General features: G+C 45.7%; 1 protein-coding gene across 3 annotated transcripts; it reads right to left on the bottom strand.

Annotated features, from left to right (window-relative positions):
• Positions 1-1,717: 1,717 nt before the first annotated feature.
• Positions 1,718-18,951, bottom strand: GJA5 (gap junction protein alpha 5). 3 transcript variants are annotated; one of them, XM_063695581.1, is made up of 3 exons: positions 6,395-8,613; positions 5,990-6,352; positions 1,718-4,765 (listed from the first exon to the last, which is right to left on the bottom strand). In XM_063695581.1, the coding sequence occupies exon 3, from the start codon at positions 4,730-4,732 to the stop codon at positions 3,656-3,658; it is 1,077 nt and encodes a 358-aa protein (XP_063551651.1). In that variant the 5' UTR covers positions 4,733-4,765; positions 5,990-6,352; positions 6,395-8,613; the 3' UTR covers positions 1,718-3,655. The 3 variants fall into 3 exon arrangements, with proteins under 3 accessions (XP_063551651.1, XP_004026559.1, XP_063551650.1); XM_004026510.5 differs by lacking the exons at positions 5,990-6,352; positions 6,395-8,613 and adding an exon at positions 18,762-18,951; XM_063695580.1 differs by having other exon boundaries at positions 5,990-8,613.
• Positions 18,952-21,272: the final 2,321 nt, after the last annotated feature.

Raw genomic sequence — 21,272 nt, 5'->3', positions numbered from 1 at the left:
CAAGTGACCAATGAAAGGGAAAATCCTTAATCATATTCTACTTAAAAATCTAGGATTTTAAAAAATCTGTTTATTATCAAGGACCAACTGCAGGGGCTTCCAGAACTTCCTGAGGATTGGGACGTGGGCAGCTCCCTCCAGCCTCGCTGTTTTCCTGATTTCCACATCATGACAGCAATCCTTCAAGATGCCTGCAAGGTGCCTACCGTCCTTGTTCTTTTGTTTTTCTCTCTGGTATTGCAATTTGCTATTAGGAAAAAATCTGAAATCCATTCATACTATGATTTTACATAGGAGTATTATTAGCATTTAACCACTTAAACACTTGAGCCATTGGAATGAGACATTCTGGTCTTATCTGGCACTGGAGGAAGCAATTTAAGGAAATGGGCCTAAAGAGGCCTGCAACTCTATTACCAACCAGCTTATGCTCTTTAGTGATGAAGCTTTAGAAGGGAGGGAGAAAGAAAGAAAATGAGAGTAGACATACGCGAGGTTGAAATCTTACTATAAGTTCCTTACTTTTTGCAGTCCAGCATATAATGAACTGTTAAATGTTAATGACTATGTTTATAAAAATGTGAGATGGACTGGTTTTTTTTTTTTCTAGGAGAAAAAAATGGGTTCCAAGTGCTTTCTCTGGTTGGACTACTGTGGTATCTCTGGGTGGAGCACCTTATCCTCAGACAGAGGCCAGGTGTACTCCTAAGTCTCCACATTGGTGTCATAATATGCGTTCTATGATCTCTTTGCAAGACCTTTTTTAAAAAGCTTTCCTGCCCTGATAAACAAGACTGATTGGTAGTTAAGATTACACTTCTGTTTGTCTTTCCTAATCTTCTCTCAGAAATGACACCCATTTGTTGGTGAAAGGCTAAGTGGCCCGTCCCTCGACCCTTTGTTTGGAGCAACAGTTATTTCTCTTCTTCCAAATAGATGAAATATCAATAGCGAGCCAGTGAGAAGCAGCCCCACTCTCAGGGAGCTCTCCTGGGCGTCAGTTTACTTATCTGTAAAATGGTGATACAAACACCTATTTCACAGACTCATCCTTGGGGTCTATACTTCTTTAAGGCCTTCTCATTTTTAGGTCCAGGTCAGGTCTCCCCTCTTCTCTGTGTAGTTTGTTAGTTTTTTGTTTTGTTCTGTTTTATTTTTTATGTATCACCTCCTGGAGCCTATGGTTCCTAGAATTGAAGATAAATGAATTCCTGTTTAATTCTATTCTAATTGTTAGAATAGAATAATGTGAGTTACTCTGATCACATTAGGCAGATTGTGGGCTTGATAAAGGGAAGTTCTGGAATCATCCCTCAACATCACATTTTCAAATACTGTGTATTCAAAACAATAACAAAAATAATCAGATAATAACAACAATTACCATGTAATGACTGTTATTTCCCAAGCACTCTGCTAAACTCTTTACAGTCAACTCAGTTAACAGCCCTATGAGGTACTTAACAGCTCAGTTAACAGCCCCATGAGGTAGATATTAATGGGGCCCAGTTTACAGATGAAGAAACCAAGGCTCAGAGATTGTCTTGCTGGAGTCCAGATGCAAGTTAGCAACTGGAATTTTAACCATTGCATGCCTGACTTCAAAGTTCTTTGCATTACTGGCTTACTGATGGGTATAGTCCAAGCGCTCCCCTCCCCACCAAGTCTGCCATCCTTCTCTTGTAGTCACAGCGTGAAGTGGACAACAAAAGAGAGATAGATGTAGAGATAGATTTTATTAAGACAAATTACACATTTTACTATATTTTTCCTTTCTAAAACCCTCACCATCAAAGATTGATCCCACAGAATTTCTAATTCAAGAACACTCATTTCATAAAACATTTCAGAGATAGAAGGAGAGAAAATATTAATGCTAGGCAATAGATTAAAAGGTGTCCCCTCCAGGGACCCGGGATGATCAGACATTCCTTCCTAAATGGCATCCTAGTCACTTTCCTCCACCTCTCCACTCTCATTTTTCTTTCCACCCAACAATAGCATCCAAGTGTCAGCAGAGGGCCCAGAGATGGGCAGGTGAGTCAGAGGTTAAACCTCCTTCTGAGCCTTTACCCTCCTCTGTCCCAACCTCTTGTGGCTATCTGTTTAGGTTAATAACTGCCAGGCAGCCGGAGAGGAGAGCAGGAAGACACAAGTTTCTCTGTGGTTTCCTTTCCTTATTTCAGGACTCCCCAAGCCTTTACCCATCCTATCAGCACCCACACACACACACACATGCATTTTAATAATGTAATAATCTCTCTATAAGTCTCAGTTTCCAATTCCAAGCATCGTTTACCTTCATCCAAAACAACAGCAACCCATTATGGATCCAGTGAATACAGAAACCAGGCCAATCCCTGGGGAAGGCAAGGCTTTTCTACAGCCCCCACTTGGCAGTCTCATTAGGGGCACTAGGGAGACATAGGAATCTCTGCGCTCTTTAAATAAAGGCCCTGCCAAGAGAGCTGGAGATTCCCCTACTATTTCCATGCCCCTGCTAAAGCCTCCAGGAGAAAGAGATCTGGGGGCCTCCATAGCTGTCATCACACCTCCTCTTGGCACTAAGTTGGCAGTCAGCAAAGGAAGTAAATAGGAGGGGAAAATAGTTTTCCAGTGTTTTCTCTCCATTTTTATTTTCATCTTCACAGCAGAATTTTTTTTTCCACAAGGGGAATCTGAGAAGTACAATGCTTTCTTTGTTTTAACAAGGCCTGGGGAAATTCCACTGGCCTCAGTGGCTGATGATCTGGTCAGGGTTCGAGAGAGGACAACAGCTTCTTGGATATTCCTGTTGATAAGGCCTTCAGGGAATGGCTGGGTGAACAGCCAAGGGAGAAAGGGAAGGGATGGTTTCTATCATTGGTTTGAACTGTAAAGGAGCTGCAGGGTGACAGATGTTGGCAGGAATTCCAGTAGAGTTTGTGTGTACAGTGACTCCCTAGCAGAGCTGACACCTGCACAGGCTAGGTGTACACCCTAGCAGAAGGAAAGGTTGCAACATCACCAAGGTGGGGCATTTGCCAGAGGTACATACCAAGGCATTTGTAAAGTTGAGGCTGCTGGTAAAGTTCCAAGAAGCCCTTTTTAAGGCTGAGTAGAGGGAGGAGAAGCCAAGGGCAACCCAAGGCCATCTCACGACTACTCCGACGAATGGTCCATGGAGACAACAGATTGAAGAGCACATATAATGCAAGTTCCTTGATTCATGATGTCTATTGGCTGGGAACTTTAAGCTCTTCCTTGGAGGAGGGAGGGTGATCAGGCCAAGGAGGTAGGAACTTAGAGAACACATTTGGTATGCTGCTGGTATGTAGAGAGAGAGTCATTCTGTCCCTCTGGCTATCCCTTCCAGGCCAGCTTTTGCCATGCTTCCCTTCTTTCCCTCTACCCTGTTTCATGAGTAATCTGAAAGGCTTCGTATACTGGGTAGAGGGTGGGGAGGGAACTGCAGTCTGGGTGGGTTGTCACCTCTCTTACTATCCCAGAGCCCTGGTTATAGTTTCTAGAATTAATGAGCAACGTCATTGAGACCCGGGGCTCAAAGGAGCCAAGCAGTGATGACAGTGAGAAAGCATCAGTTCAGAAGGGACACGTCTTTCCTCTCTGAGCCTCCTTTGTTCCCACCTGGTCCTGGTCCTCCCATAAAGGAGGGTCACACTGATAGGTCATCTGACCTTGCCTTGCTGCTGGCCTTACTAAGACGTCGCTTGTCACTATGATAGCCATGGGGAAGGCGGTGACCTGGTGAGACTCCATTGGGCACCTCAGGCTTCTGGCCATAACGAACCTGGATGAAACCTTCCCCAGGAGTCTGCTCCTGACCTCGTACTTGCTCAGTGACCAGGTTGTCTGTGTTTTGTTGGGAGGCCATATTATTGCTGAAGGGATTGAAGAATTTTCCCCCAGGGCCATTCTCCAGGCACTGATTAAAGTCGGGGGGTGGTGTGCAGCTCTGGACTATGCCCACAGAGGGGCCAGAAAGCTGGCACTTAGCCATGTGCTGCCGCGGTTTGACAAATCGCTGTCTGATCTTCTTCCAGCCCAGGTGGTAGAGTTCAGCCAGGCTAAGGAGGAGGGACAGTGCAGCCACAGCCAGCATAAAGACAATGAAGACATTCTTCTCTGTGGGCCGGGATACGTAACAGTTGACCGGGTGGGGACAGGGACTCCTGCGGCAGACGTGCAGGGTGGTCAGGAAGATTCCGTAGATGAAGTACTGGCCCACAATGAAGCCCACCTCCATGGTGGTGCGGATCAGAATGCTGCACACATAGGTGTTGAGCAGAGTGCCCTGGAGGGCAATCCTTCCATTCCCTTCCTCCCAGCAGGACAGTTCTGCCTTCTCTGCCACCGGGTACTCGTAAGAGCCAGAGCCCCGGACCTCTTTGGCCCTCTCGGCCTCCCGTAGCTTGCGCTTCTCCTGCATGCGCACAGTGTGCATGGCGTGGCCCATGTACACCAGAGAGGGCGTGGAGACGAAGATGATCTGCAGCACCCAGTAGCGAATGTGGGAGATGGGGAAAGCCTGGTCGTAGCAGACATTCTGGCAGCCAGGCTGAATCGTATCACACCGGAAATCAGCCTGCTCATCCCCCCAGGAAGACTCAGCAGCTGTGCCCAGCACGAGCATACGGAATATGAAGAGGACAGTGAGCCAGACCTTGCCTACCACGGTCGAGTGCTTGTGTACTTCCTCCAGGAAATTTCCCAGGAAGCTCCAATCGCCCATCTTGGCACAGCCAGGGAACAGATGCCAAAACTTCTGCAAATGGGAGAGAGAGAAAGAGAGAAAAAGAGAAGGATGTTCTGTGAAGGTCTGGAATGTCTATCATGTTCTGGGATTCCACTGATCCATCCAATGGGTTCTTTAAGAAAATGCAACTTAGAAGTCAAAGCAACCAACGAAAAGCTCACTCTCCTTTCCCAGCAAAAATAAAAAGAAAGAGAAGATTCAAAGTAGCCATATTAGCAAAATTAGAGCATGGCTCCCACACTTTAACAGATCTAGAAATCGTGGTGTGTGTTACAATATGGATTCTGCTCTTGCCCCAGTAATTCTACTTCAGGAGGTCTGGGATGGCCCCCAGGAATCTGGATTTACAAAAAGCAGCCCAAGTAATTCTGATGCAGGGGGTGAGGGACCGCACCTGGAGAAACACGAGTATTAAAAAGAACACAGGACTGGGGTCTGCAAATGCGACTCTGGGCATTTAACCTCACTGAGTCTGTTTCTTCATTTATCGAATGGGGATGGGAATAGCTACACCAGAGAATTCTGAGGATTAAATGATATGAGGTGTGTGATATTCTGAAAATCATTCCACAACTGTTCCAAATGTTTAAATGGCTGTTGGATGGAAAAGGAATTTTTTTATGGCTCCAGAGGGCAGAACTAGTTGGAGGAGGAAAGAGTGAGGATGGGATTGGCAAATTTGGCCTCTCAGGAAGCACTCTGCAAAAATCAGAACCATCCAGCATGGACCAGCTGTGTTGGGAGGTGGCAAACAAAAAGTGTGCTTTGGTCACACCAGCTAACGGTATCACAGATGAGTGCTCACTTCCCCTGGCTGGTAAGGCAATGTTGATCTCCCGTGCCTCGGTGCAACACAGCCATTCCAGCCACACAGCTCAGCTCGCCCTGCTGCTAAGTTTCTGTGTCTCATTTAAATAAGGTTCCCACACACAGATCTGCCCACCCTTATGTCCAGAATAAATGTCCCAAAACTTTATGTCCCTTACAAAATCCTCCCTCATCTGGACCTTGTCTGCTTTTCCAGCCTGTTCTTGCCTGTCCACATGAGTTCCTTTTGTCCAGCCATGCCAAGTCTTCCCAAATGCCCTCCTTCTGTACCCCTACATGTCCCCTCACCCCTAGCTGAATCCCATTTACCTTTCAAAACTTAACCCAGTCATTGCCTCCTCCAGCCCTCCCTCCTCCCTCAAGCTGAGCCTCTTCAGCTCCTGTGATGGCCCCCGGGACACTTACTCGTCTCCCAGTGCTTGCCGCCTTGTGTTGTAATCCTCTGCCTGTCTGTGTTCTCCCAGGAGGGACTGTTTGAAAACGGAGACTGTCTTTTCTTCTGTATCACCAGAGCCTGGCCCAGAGTAGGTGTTTAATACACCTTAGTTGAGTGAATGAAGGAGGGGCTGACAGGCACTGTTGTTTCCTACCCAATAGAAAACCAATTCCCTGTTTCTTGCCTGCCTCCCATTGGCAGGGTGAAAAAGCCGGGTATCACTTTCTTAATCTCCTCTGCAGTTAGTTCTGGTAGGTGAGGTATGGGGAGAATCTAAAGTAGAGGGAATGCTCCAGAAAAGGTTTTTCTACCCCCCAGTAAATGGAGAGAGCCTCACTCACAGTGCTCCCATTCCCCTGTGAACAAGAGGGAACCTCACTCACAGTGCTCCCATCCCCTGGTGAACAGGAAGGAGACTACTCACAGTGCTCCCATCCCCCAGTGAATAGGAGTGAGCCTCGCTTAGCCCCACCGCTTCCTGCCTGTGGACAGAGTTGTATGAACCAAGATGTCTAAAGCTGTCCAGAGAATCTCAGAAATGTCAACCAGTGCCCTGAGGCCTCTGAAGCAACTCTTGAGGCTCCCTACCTCCAGAATTCTTACTTAGTGAATAACGAATGTTCTTACAGTTTAAGCCTCTAACCATTCCTAACCAACAGGATGACAAACGTCTTGGAGGGAATGGAGCATAAATATTCCTTTCTTAGAATCATAAACCTCAGATTTGGGTGGGACCTTAGAGGTTTGTCAAATTCAAACTTTGACCGTCATATCTTTGCTGCCAACGTGCTCCTGGTTTCTGTCTGAACATTCTTCATGCTTATGGGGAAAGATGGGGTCAGGGTGGTGCATTTCATAGTCCAGGCTTCCTCAGCTCTTGAGGTGATTGTTGCCTTGACAGGGACCAACCTCCTGGTCCTGTATTCTCTCAGACCCCAGGTCCCCAAACTTGAGAGTATACAGTGTCCCTGGGAATGAGGGAGTTCCTGAGTGAGCGGAAAGCATCTTATCTCTGCTCCTCTCTATATCAAAGACCCATCCAGGTCTTGAGGCCTTTCCTGTCATTTGTGATCAGACATCTGCCCCATTTCCTTAGGTGGCGAAGCGCCCCCTCTTTCAGCCTCCAAATGTGGAAAATTGTGGAGCATGTGCTCAAAAGGAAAATGGCTGATTAGATAAGAGTTTGAATTGTCTGTCCTCTCTTCTGGGCACATGTACAGTGTTCAGCACCTTCAGGGTCAGCCACACACGTGCAGTGACTGAACTATGGTAAATGTCTGAGAAAAAGAGGGAGGGAGAGAAGGGGAGGAATAAAAAGAAGGGAAGAAAAGGGAAGGACAAGGGAGAGTTGGAAATGGAGAAAAAGACCATGTAGGGTTAAGAAAAGACAGATGCAGGAGTTAGCTTACTGAGGTTTGACAAATTTCTATTACCATCTGCTGGGCTTAGATAAATGATTCAATCTGTGTTCCACTTTCCTCACCTGCAAAATGGACATACTATTAACTCATAGAGTGCTATGAGATGATGCGTGCAAAGCACTTAACACGGTGTTCAGCAAATAAGAACTGAATAAAAGGTAGCCATTACTAGCAACAAGAGCGGTGGGGAAGGATGAGAGTAGAAGAAGGAGGGAAAAAGAGAAAGTAGAAAGTAGAGAAAGGTGCATTACAAAGGAGAAAAGAAATGGGAGCAAGAGTAGAAGGGGAGGAAATGAGAGGAAAATGGAAATAGAAAAAAAAAGAAACAAATGTCATATTCTTCCAGGATTTGGGGCAAGTTTTCCACACTCAGTCCCTGAAGACTTCTCCCTTGATCTTCTCACTCTGTCACTCAGTCCTTGCAAGTCCCCAAGGAAGTATAAAAACAGTTCCAGGCAAAGAATGTGACCCTTTGGTCTAGTCTGCCAAGAGGCTTGACTGCTGACTCCTTCACTGCTGTCCAGGGAATTCCACCTGGAAGAGGTAAAGCACAGGTACAAGAAAGGAACACCTTGGAAAACCAGAAAGGCAGTATTAGGAAGGATATCTTATTGGGAGGGAAAAAGAGAAACTATCTGAGGAGGTATAGGGGTGAGGCAGACCTCCTGGGCCCAGGCAGAGGAAATAGGGTGAAGGGTTTTTCATGTATGACTTCCTGCTGACGCTCAGGCAAGGTCAGAGAAACTTAAAATAGCTACCATGTACCAGATGCTCAGTTTATAATGTGAAAGGTCTCTGGCTGTAGTTACTTTTCTAGCTACGTTGGCTCCCTTTGGATATCCCATCTCAGCCAAAGAAATTTGTAGATTAGATACTCAGTGAGTTTACTGGGCGTATAGCATATAAAATACTTTGTAGATTATTATCTGCTTCTTGGCAGGAAGTGTATTAGGAGGGGCAAAGGAAGCTGCCCATGCCATGAATAAATGCTATCAAACACAATGGCAATTTACCTCACTGCTTTAGCAGTTATCCTCACTGGCTTCCTACCACTTAGAAAGTCCAAACTGCTTAACTTGCCATGTGAAATCCTGTACAGTCTTATGCTATCATTTTTCCACTTTTCTACTCACACACTCAATACTTAAGCTACACAATTTCACATGTACTTACACGCATCTCACCATTTCTCACCCATTTATCTTGGCTTCTTATGTTCCCTCTGCCTAGAATGTCCTTTTTAAAATTCATTTAATACGTTTATTGAGTGGCTACAGGGTGCCAGCCATCATTCTGGACAATGAGGATACAGCAGGAAGGAGGGGAAACAAACAAGGGATTCCCTGACTTCACTGAGTGTAACTGCCTTTATATCCCTTTATTAACAGCAGACATTAAATACATGATTTCAGTAAAACACAATGTGTGTTAACATAAAGGAAGTATAAGGTGTCATGGGAATGTGGGGCAGGAGCCTGAATCTGGTTTATGGGTTTTGGGGAGAGTCCTAGGGAATTGTGTTCTAAAGCCCTCTGCCACTGATACAAGTTCTGAAATCAGCAAGGCAAAAAGAGATGGTCCCTAGAACCTGGAAGAGAACCATCCCAACTCTAAAGGTTCTTCACTCCCAAACCTTCAACATCCTCTTTCAACTTGTCCTATCCTGAGATAAAGCAAATTTTGGAGGGGCCACTAGGAAACTTGTTTGGCAATAGCAACATGGTGCTTAGATAAGAGGAAGAGGGCCAGAGGAAGGATTTTGTGTATAGTGAGCATGAATCATTTTATGCTTTTATTTAATGTACTATATGGCCAATGACCAGAAATAAAGCTCAGGCACCTACATTCTGAATCCAGTGCTTCTTTTTTTTTTTTTTTTTTTGAGATGAAGTCTCGCTTTGTCACCCAGGCTGGAGTGCAGTGGCACCATCTCAGCTCACTGCAACCTCTGCCTCCCAGTTTCAAGCAATTCTCCCTGCCTTAGCCTCTGGAGTAGCTGGGATTACAGGCATGTGCCACCACACCTGGTTAGTTTTTGTATTTTTAGTAGAGAAGGGGTTTCACCATGTTGGCCAGGCTGGTCTCAAATTCCTGACCTCAGTTGATCCTCCCGCCTTGGCCTCCCAAAGTGCTGGGATTACAGGCGTGAGCCACCATGCCGGGCCCAGTGCTCCTTCTTGTGGTCTCCCTACACAGCCAGTGTTTTTCAAAGAAAATCATTTCAGAGCAACCCAGATTAATCATAAACTCATAGCCAGAACGTCTTCCTCTGACTCCGCAAATCTACAGCAAAATGGATAAGTCTTCTAAAATTGACCTCAGCCCTCTTTGGTGTCCCCTGAACTCCAGAAGACTGAGCATCTGGTACATGGTAGCAATTTTAATTACCATCCAGCATGGAGGATACATCCTCACACTTGGTTATATATTTCCTTAGACTTGTTTTCCAAACATTTGTCTATCAGCCAACCTGCAGATACTTTGCTGAGTCCCCTTTATGTGCCTACCACTGTTCTGAGAAATGAGAACAGTACCAAAGAGGTGCAAGGCCTGACACACACTGGGCACTCAATGATGTCTATTAAATTAATAAAATCGGCTGGGTGTGGTAGCTCATGCCTGTAATTCCAGCACTTTGGAAGGCCGAGGCGGGCAGATCATCTGAGGTCAGGAGTTTAAGACCAGCCTGGCCAACATGGTGAAACCCCATCTCTAATAAAATTCAAAAATTAGCCCAGTGTGGTGGTGGGCACCTGTAATCCCAGCTACTCAGGAGGCTGAGGCAGGAGAGTCACTTGAATCCGGGCGGTGGAGGTTGCAATGAGCTGAGATCACATCAGTGCACTCCAGCCTAGGCAACAGAGTGAGACTCCGTCTCAAAAAAAAAAAAAAAAAAAAAAAAAAATCAATAAAATCAGGCATGATTCCTTCTGTCAAGTATTTAACAGCTTTTTCTCTCAAATGGGTAGTATGCTTCTCAAAGTTAAAAGCCCTGTCTTCTACTTTGCATTCTTATTGCATTAGGTTCTCTCATTTGGTACACAATAAATGCTTTCTTAATGATTGAAGAAAATGTTTGGCTAGCAGTAAGATTGCAAAGAGGTCCTAAGGAGGCTCAAGTCTTTCTTCTTAAGGTCAGCAGTAAAAATAAAACCTCACAATAAATAAATAAAAATAAAAGCTTACATATTGTTCAAAATGTGCTTCTACATTCTCTTGTTGGTTCCAAGAGAGCAGGATCATATTTGTTCTGTTCAAGACCGAATACCTTCAGAATGTTATAGACATTCAATTTTTATTGTTGAATGAATGAATCCTCATAACCACTCTGTGGGGTGATTGTTATTGCCTGTGTTTTGCAGAGGAGGAAACATATAAAAGTGATTCGTTCAAATAAACAATTAATGGGGGAAGAACCAGGGCTTCATTCCAGAGTTTCTGTTCAAGTCTGGTGCATGCCAGAAAGTTTCATTCCATCTCCCCTCCAAGAGTGGAGCTCATCAATTCTTAGACCTTCGAGAGGACTTCCCAGTGGAGATAACTCTGGTGTAGGAGTTAGGGGTATGTGATGTCTGTAGGGGTGTGGAGTGGGTGGAGGAGTTGCAGAAGAGATGAGGGGATTTCAGACAAAGGCAAGACTGCATGAACAAATTCATTGAAATGAAAACCAGCATGGTTTTAGAGTACAATGAGCAGAGCATGGAAGGAGAGTCTGCATAGCAGGCAGGAACAGATTGTGGAGGGCTTTAACAGCCATGCCTAGGAGTTTGGAGTCATTCTCAACCCACATGATAGGCCATGCTTAGTCCATTATTTGCTCCTGAGGGCCTAATCTGAAGCCTCCAAATGGGGTTGGGGATGTAAAGGACTGCACAATTAGTAATGTCCATGCTTGTAGCAGTCTTTTAGTAGTGGCTGCAGCATCAACTAGGTAGGCTGCAGATGACAGGTACCTCCCAGCACACTTGCTGTGACTGCACCCTCGTCTCTCCTGCTTAAGAAGGTATATTGCTAGTGAGTGAGGCGCTACCATAGGGATGCCTTGAAAATTCTCTTCTTTGTCTTGATTCCAGTTCTGTCCTGTGGAGTCACACATAATAGCCTTTCTAATATAGTATTTTACAATAATTTCTGTGTCCCCCAAGTCAGCAGCTGGGCCTTGGGCTGAACTGTAAAGCCTTGGAGGTCTCACACACCTGAGAATTAGTTGCTCTACAGGCCATGTATTCTCTCTCCCACTCAACCCTGAGCTCTTTGAAGACAAACTGCTTTTCTGTTCATCATTGTATTATACTCCTGAAATTCCCTCCACCCCAAACCCCTTAGTGCTCAATACTACACCCTGCACAGTGTGGTATGTACTTTATAACAACAACAATGGATGAACTGATAGCATTTAGGTCTCTCAAAACACCTAATGCCAAATTGATCAAGGCAATTATTTACCAGTTGCTGAAGAAAAGGATGAGGATGCACACAGAGGCCAAGCAACACGTTGGGGCCATGCTGCATGTCAGTGGAGGGGCCTGCCTGGGAAGCTGGCATAGGGACACCTGCCCAATGACGATGGTGACCAGAACACCAGGGAGATGGAAGCCACTGAGTGTTTCTTCTACCTGTGACAGAGCCGTTCTCTCAGCAGGAATGAATGTGTCTCAAGCAGAAATTCCATCACTGTGGACTACTCTCTCACTGCCTCCTCCCCTCATAGTACTGGGGAACTTATCCAAGCTTGTCAAAATTAGATGACAAGACCACTCCACAAAGTCTGAGTCTAATTCTGGACAACGACACATGTTCTGGACAGTATCTAACAGATCTCTGGTTCTCCATAAAGGTTGTTATTCATAGTAATAATAACAACCCCCTGGGCCCATGCTATAATTCCACTTGCCATACAGTGGAATGTGGTACAGGGCAGAGTTCACTTGCTTCCCAATTAAGAAAATTCTGTTGTGAAAGGACCCAAAGGGCCTCACTTAAAGGCTGCCTGAGAAATAGTATCATATCAGTGCAGTTTAGTTCAGAAAGTGCTTATCGAGCTCCTCTGCCATGTCAGACATCAAGGTAGCTTTATAAAGCAAAGCACCAAGCATAACCTTTATGTCAGAACTCTTTTGTACCTTATTCATTTGTGTACATGTTTTCTGATTTCCTCTCACCCCAATAATTTCTCCTTAAAATGGATATGTAGGGAGAATTACATGAGAAAGTGGTCTTGATCCTCAGCTACTTCAGTAATCTTTGTTATCCTTTGATATTCCCAACTACGTCTTCTAGTTTACCCAGTTACACACACAAAAAAAGAATTTGGATCTAGGTGATAATAATAATAATGGAAATAAAATAACACTCACTGACACTTTTCTATGTGCCAGACACTCTATAAGTGTCTTTCCATATCTGTTTTCATTTGATTCTCACAACAGCCTGAGGAAGTGGGGACTATTCTTTTTTTTTTTTTTCTTGAGACAGGGTCTCACTTTGTCACCCAGGCTGGAGTGCAGTGACACAATCACAGCTCACTGGAACCTTGACCTCCTGAACTCAGGTGATCCTCCCACCTCAGCCTCCCAAGTAGCCAGGACCACAGGCATGCACCACCATACCCAGCTAATTTTTTGTATTTTTTTTTTTTTTTTTTTTTTTAGAGATGGGGTTTTGTCTTGTTGCCCAGGCTGGTCTCAAACTCTTGGGCTCAGGCGATCTACCCACTTCGGCCTCCCAAAGTGCTGGGATTACAGGCATGAGCCACCATTGCTGGCCTCTCATCTTTTGTTACAGGGCTCAGAGAGGGTAACTTGAGCAAGATCACACTGCTAGTAAGAGCTCCCAGCTCATCTGACAGCAGTGTCCCTGCCTTGACAACTGTGCTAAACTCTATCTAAATCACTTGAAGTTCCTTCTTTGGAAAATCCTAACCAGTCAAAGGCTGGCCACTTTTATATAAGATGATTGAAGCAGGAATGTTCGTTGAGATCATTGTTCGGATAGGGAATTGATTGTAAGTGACTGGTGCTAATTCTTACATTTAGGATTTTCATTCTTTTCCTGATTTACATTTGGGGTAACTACTTCAGCCTCAGGAGAAATGATCAGGCATATGATGTAACTGTAGCTACTGAGCTGGGCAGTGTGGGCACCTTCCTCAGAATTAGAAGTCCACTGAGGGCCAGCATCCCTGAACCTTGTTCATTATAGAGGGGAAAGGAAGATAGAGATAAGAGAGGAGAAGAGATGAGCGAGATGAAGTACTCACTTCAGTCTTCCTCCTACTCTGGCCAGTGGCACCAATGGCAGATAATTAATTCCTTTTTAAATTTAATTATTTTATTCTGGCAAGAACAGATGGGTCCACTCAGAGACACCCTGCTGGCAGACAGTTGTTTCAAAGCCAAGGAAGTAGAAGGGAGTAAAGTGGAGAAAGAGATTCGTGCTAGGATAAATAATTTTCTTAAACCGTTGGAAGAAAAAATATGAAAAGTGAATGAAAGGGAGTAGTAAATGGAGATATTAAATGTCAACTAAATATTGGTAGGTCCTTATTAATTGCTCCAAGGGGGTTACTTAGTACCCACACAATTAATTACTAATGAAAATTCTATTATAATACCCACATTTCTTTATTATTTTCCCCATTTGTCATAGATTTATAGTGCAGTAGAGCTGAATGGAATGTAGAGATCAATCAAACTCAACTCCTTATTTTTAAACAAGATGACAAGGGTCCAAGGAAGTAAAGTAATAGTGATAACAACACTAACTTGAGTATTTCCCATGTGTGAAGCCCTTTATAACTATACCTTCTAACCCTCCCATTAACCCTGCAAGGAAAGTAGTATTGCCCCATTTCACTGATGAAAAAACTGAGGCTCAGAGGCTAAGTACTTGTACTAAGTGCCACAACTGGCAAATGCTGCATAAAGGGTTTGAATCCAGCTAGCCTAACTCTAAAGCCCACATCCTCTCTATGTCTCTGACAAGAGAAAGAAAACCAAGGGCTAGGACTGATAGATGATGATAAGCCTGTGCCCAGAACTCCAGTCTCTTAACTCTTAGAGTTATCATTATCTGTTTTTCCCACTTTACCTTGCCTCAGAAGAGACCCAGCGTTTTTCCTTTTTGCTTCTGCCTTACTGGCTGGCCATCTCTTACATATGCTGTTCCTAGAATTAATTATTACGTTGGGGCCCTCAGCCCACAGTGGTCAGGATTCCCAGACTCTTCGGCCTCTGCCATCATTTGGCCAGAATTCACATATAGAAAGTTATTTCCTTTTTTAGCCAGCAAGTGTTCTTGGCTGCAGCAGTGTCTACTGCCCGGTTCTTGGCTGGCCAAACAGCAGGCTCTAGTGTTCCATTGATGTGAAATCATAACAAGAACAACAGAAACAGCAATTATTAGGCGGAGGAACTTCCGGTCTCTAAGGACTAGTAGGGCTAGGACCCTGCTTGCATCACTCTCTAGTAGTGTAACCCTAGGCAAGTCACTTATCCTCCCAATTTCTAACTCATCTAACAAATAGGAACGTTTATTCATGGGGATAACGTAATGTGTGGACATGTGGAGTCACCTAGAACAGTATCTGGCATATAGGCACTCAGTAATATTAGTTCCTTGTTTTCTTTTCTGACATTTCCAGTAAAAACTCCTCTCAGACGTGATCCAACTAGCCAACTTGATGCAGAATCTGATAGTGCTTCAGGCTGGTTAGTGACACAGCAAGGACCCCCATGTGGCACAGGTAAAAGAGGGTAACTGTCAGAGATGGGAAAAACACAGACAATGGAAAGTATAGGAATTTGTCTATAAATTAGTTATCTCACAAGGCGTCCAGACCTCCTGGGTCAAGTCTGGAGAATCAGGGAGGTGTAGGGCCCAATCAAATTAAGCCACTCTCATTCCTGTTTCAAGTCCAGCCTGCCTCCTAATGTGTCCTTAACTCAAGATTTTGGGCCTGGAGTTGGACTCCACATGGCTCCATATTATAAAACGTATGCCTCATGGGATGCCTCTCTTCTGAGAAGCTGCAGCACTTTTGAATCTGATCACCAAGCAGAAGGCACACTCACAATGAGAGGTTTGAAGCAGGCTCAGTTCTACTTGGAAGAGAAAGAGGGGGTTGTCTACTCTGTGATCTGAGGGTAAGGGACATCTTGATCCCTAGCCACCTCTGTCCTCTCCTGAGGTTCTGAATCATGGAGTTGCCAGGTTGGAGTAAGATTCGGGAAACCCCCTGTGAAAATGCAATGTTACCATTTCATGAAGAGAGGCTCTTTTCTGGTTCCAGCTATTTCTTTGTGATCCTAGACAAGATATTTCCCCTCCCTGAGCCTCACTTTGCTCACATGTGAAACAAAAGTGTAGAGGCTCTTCCATCTCTAAGTTAGAACATCTGGGGAGTCTGTGACTTGCCCAGTTGTGATAGCATGGCAAGTTAGTGGCAAAGCCAAGAAGCAAGTCCAGAGTTTCTGACTTCCAGCTTAGAGGACAGCAGAAGGAGTCCTAGAAAAAAAAAATCTGTGGTCATAAAAAACCAGCAATACCTCCTTGGAATTATATGTCGTAGGAAGCCTTTCTATTTGATAGCCATTTAAAATATTTAATCCTCATAAAACCTTATGAGGAAGATATTTATTAGCATCTTTGGCAGATGAAGAAACTGAGTGTAAGAGACATTAAATAATTTCCCCAAGATCACACAGCTAAAATCCTAGCCAAATGTGACTCCAAATGCCCAGGTTCTTCCTTCGGCCCTACCCCTCAATTAGATAAACTCTAAGGTCCCTCTGTGATTTTTTCAATACCTCTCATTCTGCGACCTCCTGACTCTCAGTGGACTGTTGAATACTAAATTTTACTTGCCCATTATTTACTAATATATCAGAAACAATTTATTCTCAAAGTGCATCAAGCTGGCATCACCAGGAGCCAGCAGCTTCCAACAATAGGAAGGAAGTCAGCTTCCTTTCCAGGAACCCTGAAGCTTTCCAGGAAAATGGTCATCTCTCCCCTTTGTCCAGCTCAACCCTTGAGCCCAGGTTGGTGCTTATGGGAGTTCGTTCACACAGAGAGCTACTGGAATCCCCAGTAAGTGAGTCCTTCCCTAGGACGGGGACAGAGCTTTGGCCTTGGGTCTCCCAGTCCCTGAAGACGGCAGGTCATCCAGTTCCTGTCCTGATTGATCCACATAAACAGGTCCCCTGTCCTAAGAGGTGGGGTCAGCCAGTACCTGAGAGACCAGGCGGCACTGTGGCAGCACCCTCCACTGCCTGTGCCCCACGAATAGCCAGTGTAGACGATGAAGAGCAGGTGGGCAGGTGGGAGTCAATACCAAAAATGGAATTGTAGAGACACTCAAGTGGAAGAATCAGGGAGACTCAGGGAGAGATGGAGGCTAGGAAAATCCAGCCGGGGGATGGACATTAGAAGAGCCCTCGGTATGAGTGAGCAGGGCAGGGTGCTCTCCCAACTCAATCAGCCCTGACTCACTGTGTCGTCTCCTACGAGTCATGCCCTTCTCTAGTCCTTGTTCTCCTTATTTGCCAAAGAAGGAGGCTGGTAATGGAAGAGACCTCTTTCAGTTCTAATGTTCTCAGACCTTAGGCAGTACTAGGAGAGGGGACAGGAGTGAGGCAGTTAAGATGTAAGAACAGTGACCAGCTTCAGGAGCCCAGCAAGCACACCTCTGGGGTTCCAAGGCAGAGACAGAGCAGGGCAGCCTGATTCTGTGACTGCTGTGGCTCTGTGAACGTCACATGTGTGGGTGAAGGATGCTCAGAGAGTGTTGGGTTGGAAGCCACAGAATCCCCTCGTGGTACTCTCTGCTCTGCAGACTGTGGTCATTGGGACTCCTCACTGGCAGGTGCTGAGTGAGGAAAAGGCTTGGAGGGACAGCCAGGGGAGCAGGCTCCAAACAGCTCTGCCGCCGGGCAACCTGGCAGGAAGGTGGAAAGTTCAGAGCTGTCCCTAGAGAGCAGTGAATCAAGGGCTGGGCTGGGCTTGGCTGTGACTCTGGGGACAGTGGGTGGAGGGGATGGAGGCTGCTTGGCCTGCTGATGTAAAAGTCAGGTTAGAAGGCCTCTAAATACCAGCTGGTGTCCCCAGCCATGAGCCACAGCACCAGGCAGTCAGAGGCGCTGCACTCCACATGCTCCCCTCGGTCTCTTCTCTCCTTCAGTTTTGCTGGTTCCAGGTCTTCTGACTCCCTGTTCGGTGCTCTTTGCACTGCCCTGCCTCCCCACGCAGCCAGCTGGACCTCTTTGTGCCAGAGCCTTTTTCCAGAAACAGCAGCCCCAGTGATTTGCTGGGGAGTGAGAACAAGGAATCCCTCTATTATAATGGAATACCGCGAGGGAGAATAAGGAAAAAACTGAGCAACAGAGCAGGATGAGAAATTCTTGTGTTGCACCTCCCTTTTTCAGTGGTTCTGAGTTGCCTTTGAGCCTATGGAATCACAGCCTTACACACCGTTACTGCTGAATGGAACCAGAGGGAACCTTCTACTTCAAATTCCCCATTTTATAGATGAGGAAACCGAGGCCCAGCATGGGGATGTGTCCGCTACAAGGCCTCCCAGCCCCTGAGTTTGGGCTCTTTCACTGCATGCTCAGAAGAAAGGTCCAGGAAGAAACTAACAGAATCTTTCTGCCCCATGGCCTCCTACTTCACACCACAAGTGGAAAGGAGACCTTCAGTGGGTGCTTTCCTGGGCTTCCTCGCTGGTTTCACATGCCTCTTTCCTCCGGCTGCAAGTGGCAGCCTGGATCTCTCACATGTGGCCACTGCACAGCGGGGACATGACACTCTGCAGGAAACTAAGCAGGGAATATTTTTAAACCGTCCAACATGCCTTAGGGAGAAAAAAAAAAAAAGCAAAACACTCCCCTAGATGCTGCTAAAAGCATTTTGAAAAAGATTCCATGCCTAGCAGAAGCATCGTAAAACAGTGTTGGTTTTATTTTTAAAGGGCCAATTCCCCCTAAGAAAAGTTCTTGGGAATGGACTGGTGACCCACTTCTAAGATGCCCCCAGAGGACTGAACTCCACAAAAGTAGGCTGGAACCCCAAGGGCCCTCCACTCGCAATTCTTCATCTCCCTCTAAATCAAGGAAGTAATTTATCTGCTGCTTCGCTAAACCTTCCTTTTTAATATATCCATACCTCACTATCACAGGAAATAGTGGGAGGGGTAAGGAATAAACTCACAGGTAGAAAGAAAGAGCTTTGTTTTTATCCAGCCTAAAATCCAAGTTCCCTTCTTCTGGCTACTTCATATCCACTTGTAGTTTTAGCTGTTCAAATTCAAGTCTACTCTTACCTGCTTCTTTTCCTCCTCCCTGGACTTTCCTTCCGTGGGCTTCTTCACACTCTGGCTGCTTCTTCTCCAACTGCCCACGCTTTTTGCTCTTCAGCCTGTCAGTTGTTCCTCTTCCACCCTCTTTTTAATCGTATCTGTCGCCTTCCCTCCTCCCACTTCTTCCTACTCTTTCTCTCTCCACCCCTTTTCCTCTCTGAATCCCTCCCTCCCCTCTCTCTCTTTTGTGCTCTTAGAGTCTTTGCTCTAAAAGTCTTCTTCCCTCCACCTCCTCGTAGCCTCAGCTCACTGTGCTCCCCTTCCCTGGCCCCCAAGGAGGCAGAGCCCCCTCCTCCCTGCAGCCCTCCCCCTGTCTGTCTGCCTGTTGTCCTTGTCCTCACAGCAGTCCTCCACATTGCCTCTCCCCCGGGCCGCTGGTGCACCACCTCCCTAAGTCTTTTCCTGCCCACCCCTCTGCTGCATCGCCTCAGACTTCCCAGGCCATGGCTTTCCTGGAGCATCAGCAGGAAAATTGGCACTGCCCAAGAGATCCCTCTTCCCATCCTTTTCCCGTCATCAGAAAAAAAGAGGGTGTTCACTCACATAACAAGCCTTTTTTGGGATTTCCACTATGCCCACACCAATGAACTAAGCATAAGCCAGCACAGGAAAACACGGTCTCACAAGTCACAACCATCCAGCACCCAGAATAGGCACCAGGACTAACCTGAAAGGAAAGAAATGCTAACCTCCCAGCTCCAAAAGTGTAGGGCATTCCTCACTCCCAGAATCATACTCTCTCCCCTTCTCCTCTAAAGAGAGGCGAGCACCTTCTATGCATCAGGCACTGGGCTAGAGACTTCATATATATATATATTGCCTATTTTTATCTTAATCATTCTATTTTCCGATTCTATAAGGTAGACCTTTTCTGCATCTCACATTTGAAGAAACTGAGGTTCACAGAAATTAAGTAACATGATTACGGCGACCCAGTTTGTAAAGTAAGTGGTAGAATCAGGATTAGAAGTTTTCACCAATGCCAACATTTATCTTATTGCTCCTTCCATGAAAGCAAACAGGTCTCCCAACTGGAATTGAACTGATGAAAGTAAGGTTGGCTCTTGTTAGAACACATGCCACAGGTGACCAAATTCAGAAACTGTGGGGGTATCTCTTCCCTCAAACCTCCCATTCTCCAACTTCTCCCCCAGACTCCTCAACTTAAACACTTAGCCGTGGACCCAGTTGGAATGAGGTAAGTGTCAACAACAGAGGTTACTATGAGTGGACTGAAATCAGACAAAACAATGACTAAGAGCCCACAGATTATGAGAACTAAAGAAAACTTCAGTGATCATCTGGAACAGCCAGGGAAACTGAGGCCCAGAGAAAAGGCCACTTGTCAATGTCATATACAGTAGTATGTGGCAGAGGCAGGGCAGGAAGCCAGAATGGTCCCTTTGCTCCACATCATCACCTGAAACATGCCTTTCCCACAAAGCACCGGTCACAAGCATTCCAAGATTCTGCAAAGATGTTTCCTTAATGGGCTATATTTTTCATGGGTGAATGAGCTTAGGATCAGCAAGAGGGAAAAGAGCAAGGGGCTGAATTTCCAGTTTCAAGGGAGACAACAGCCCTGGTGAAAGCAAATGCAGGATTCTTGATTCCTTGGCCAGAGTTTACCCCACTTTTATGCAGCATCAGAGCAGATTCTGGGGCCAGCCTGACTGGGTTTGAATCCTGGCTCCGCCACTTACTAGCTGTGTGACATTGGGCAAGTTAACCTCTATGCATCTCAGTTTCCTCAACTCTAAATTGGGAATATTATCTACTTCACAGGGCTGTCATGAGGACTAACGAGTATGTGAAAAGCACATAGAATGGTTGGGAACATGGAGGTACTGTAGATGTGGCTGCAAAATAATACAATACAATACGATACAATACAATGCAATACAATACAATACACAACCTCTTCCCTGCCTGTACTTGCCATGGCTGTAAGAAAGTCCTGTGATGGAATTTAGCATGTGAAACCAATAGCAAGCCCTGCTTCTCCAAAACAGAGATGAGTTTCACACTGTGACTTTGCCCCTACATCCCAGCCTCTCTACAAGAGCAGGGGACACCTAGGAACACCTTATTATCTCCATCCAGGAGGTAGCCAGTTAAAGAACCCATAAAGTCTCAGCTGGGAGATAGTCTGAAAGTGGGAAAGGTTTAGTGGAATGTACACTCCTAGATCACTGGGCTGCCAGAGGAGAGATGATCTCGGGCAGGCCTGGAGATTACAGGAGAATGCCGTTTTCCTCTGAATGTGCAGAAGGGAAGAGCTGCCCAGATACAGACACACTCACGACCCTGAAGGGAGAGCAGGGTATACAAGGTAAATTTTCCCTTCGTGCTTGGCTGACAGAGAACTAAAGCAGTGAAGAAACTGGATGGCTTGCTAGAAAAGTCCAGGAAGTTTGCCTCAGGGCTGGGAGAAGGCTGAGGTCTCTGACTGTGATCATCCCAAGTCAATGAGGT

Source organism: Gorilla gorilla, chromosome 1 (assembly GCF_029281585.2).
Source record: "Gorilla gorilla gorilla isolate KB3781 chromosome 1, NHGRI_mGorGor1-v2.1_pri, whole genome shotgun sequence".
NCBI lineage: Eukaryota > Metazoa > Chordata > Mammalia > Primates > Hominidae > Gorilla > Gorilla gorilla.
This window is presented reverse-complemented; position numbering and strand designations above follow the sequence as displayed.

What these genes read in the sequence shown, in the direction of transcription:
- GJA5 (XM_004026510.5), bottom strand. Translation starts at nt 4,732, where the DNA reads ATGGGCGATTGGAGCTTCCTGGGAAATTTCCTGGAGGAAGTACACAAG.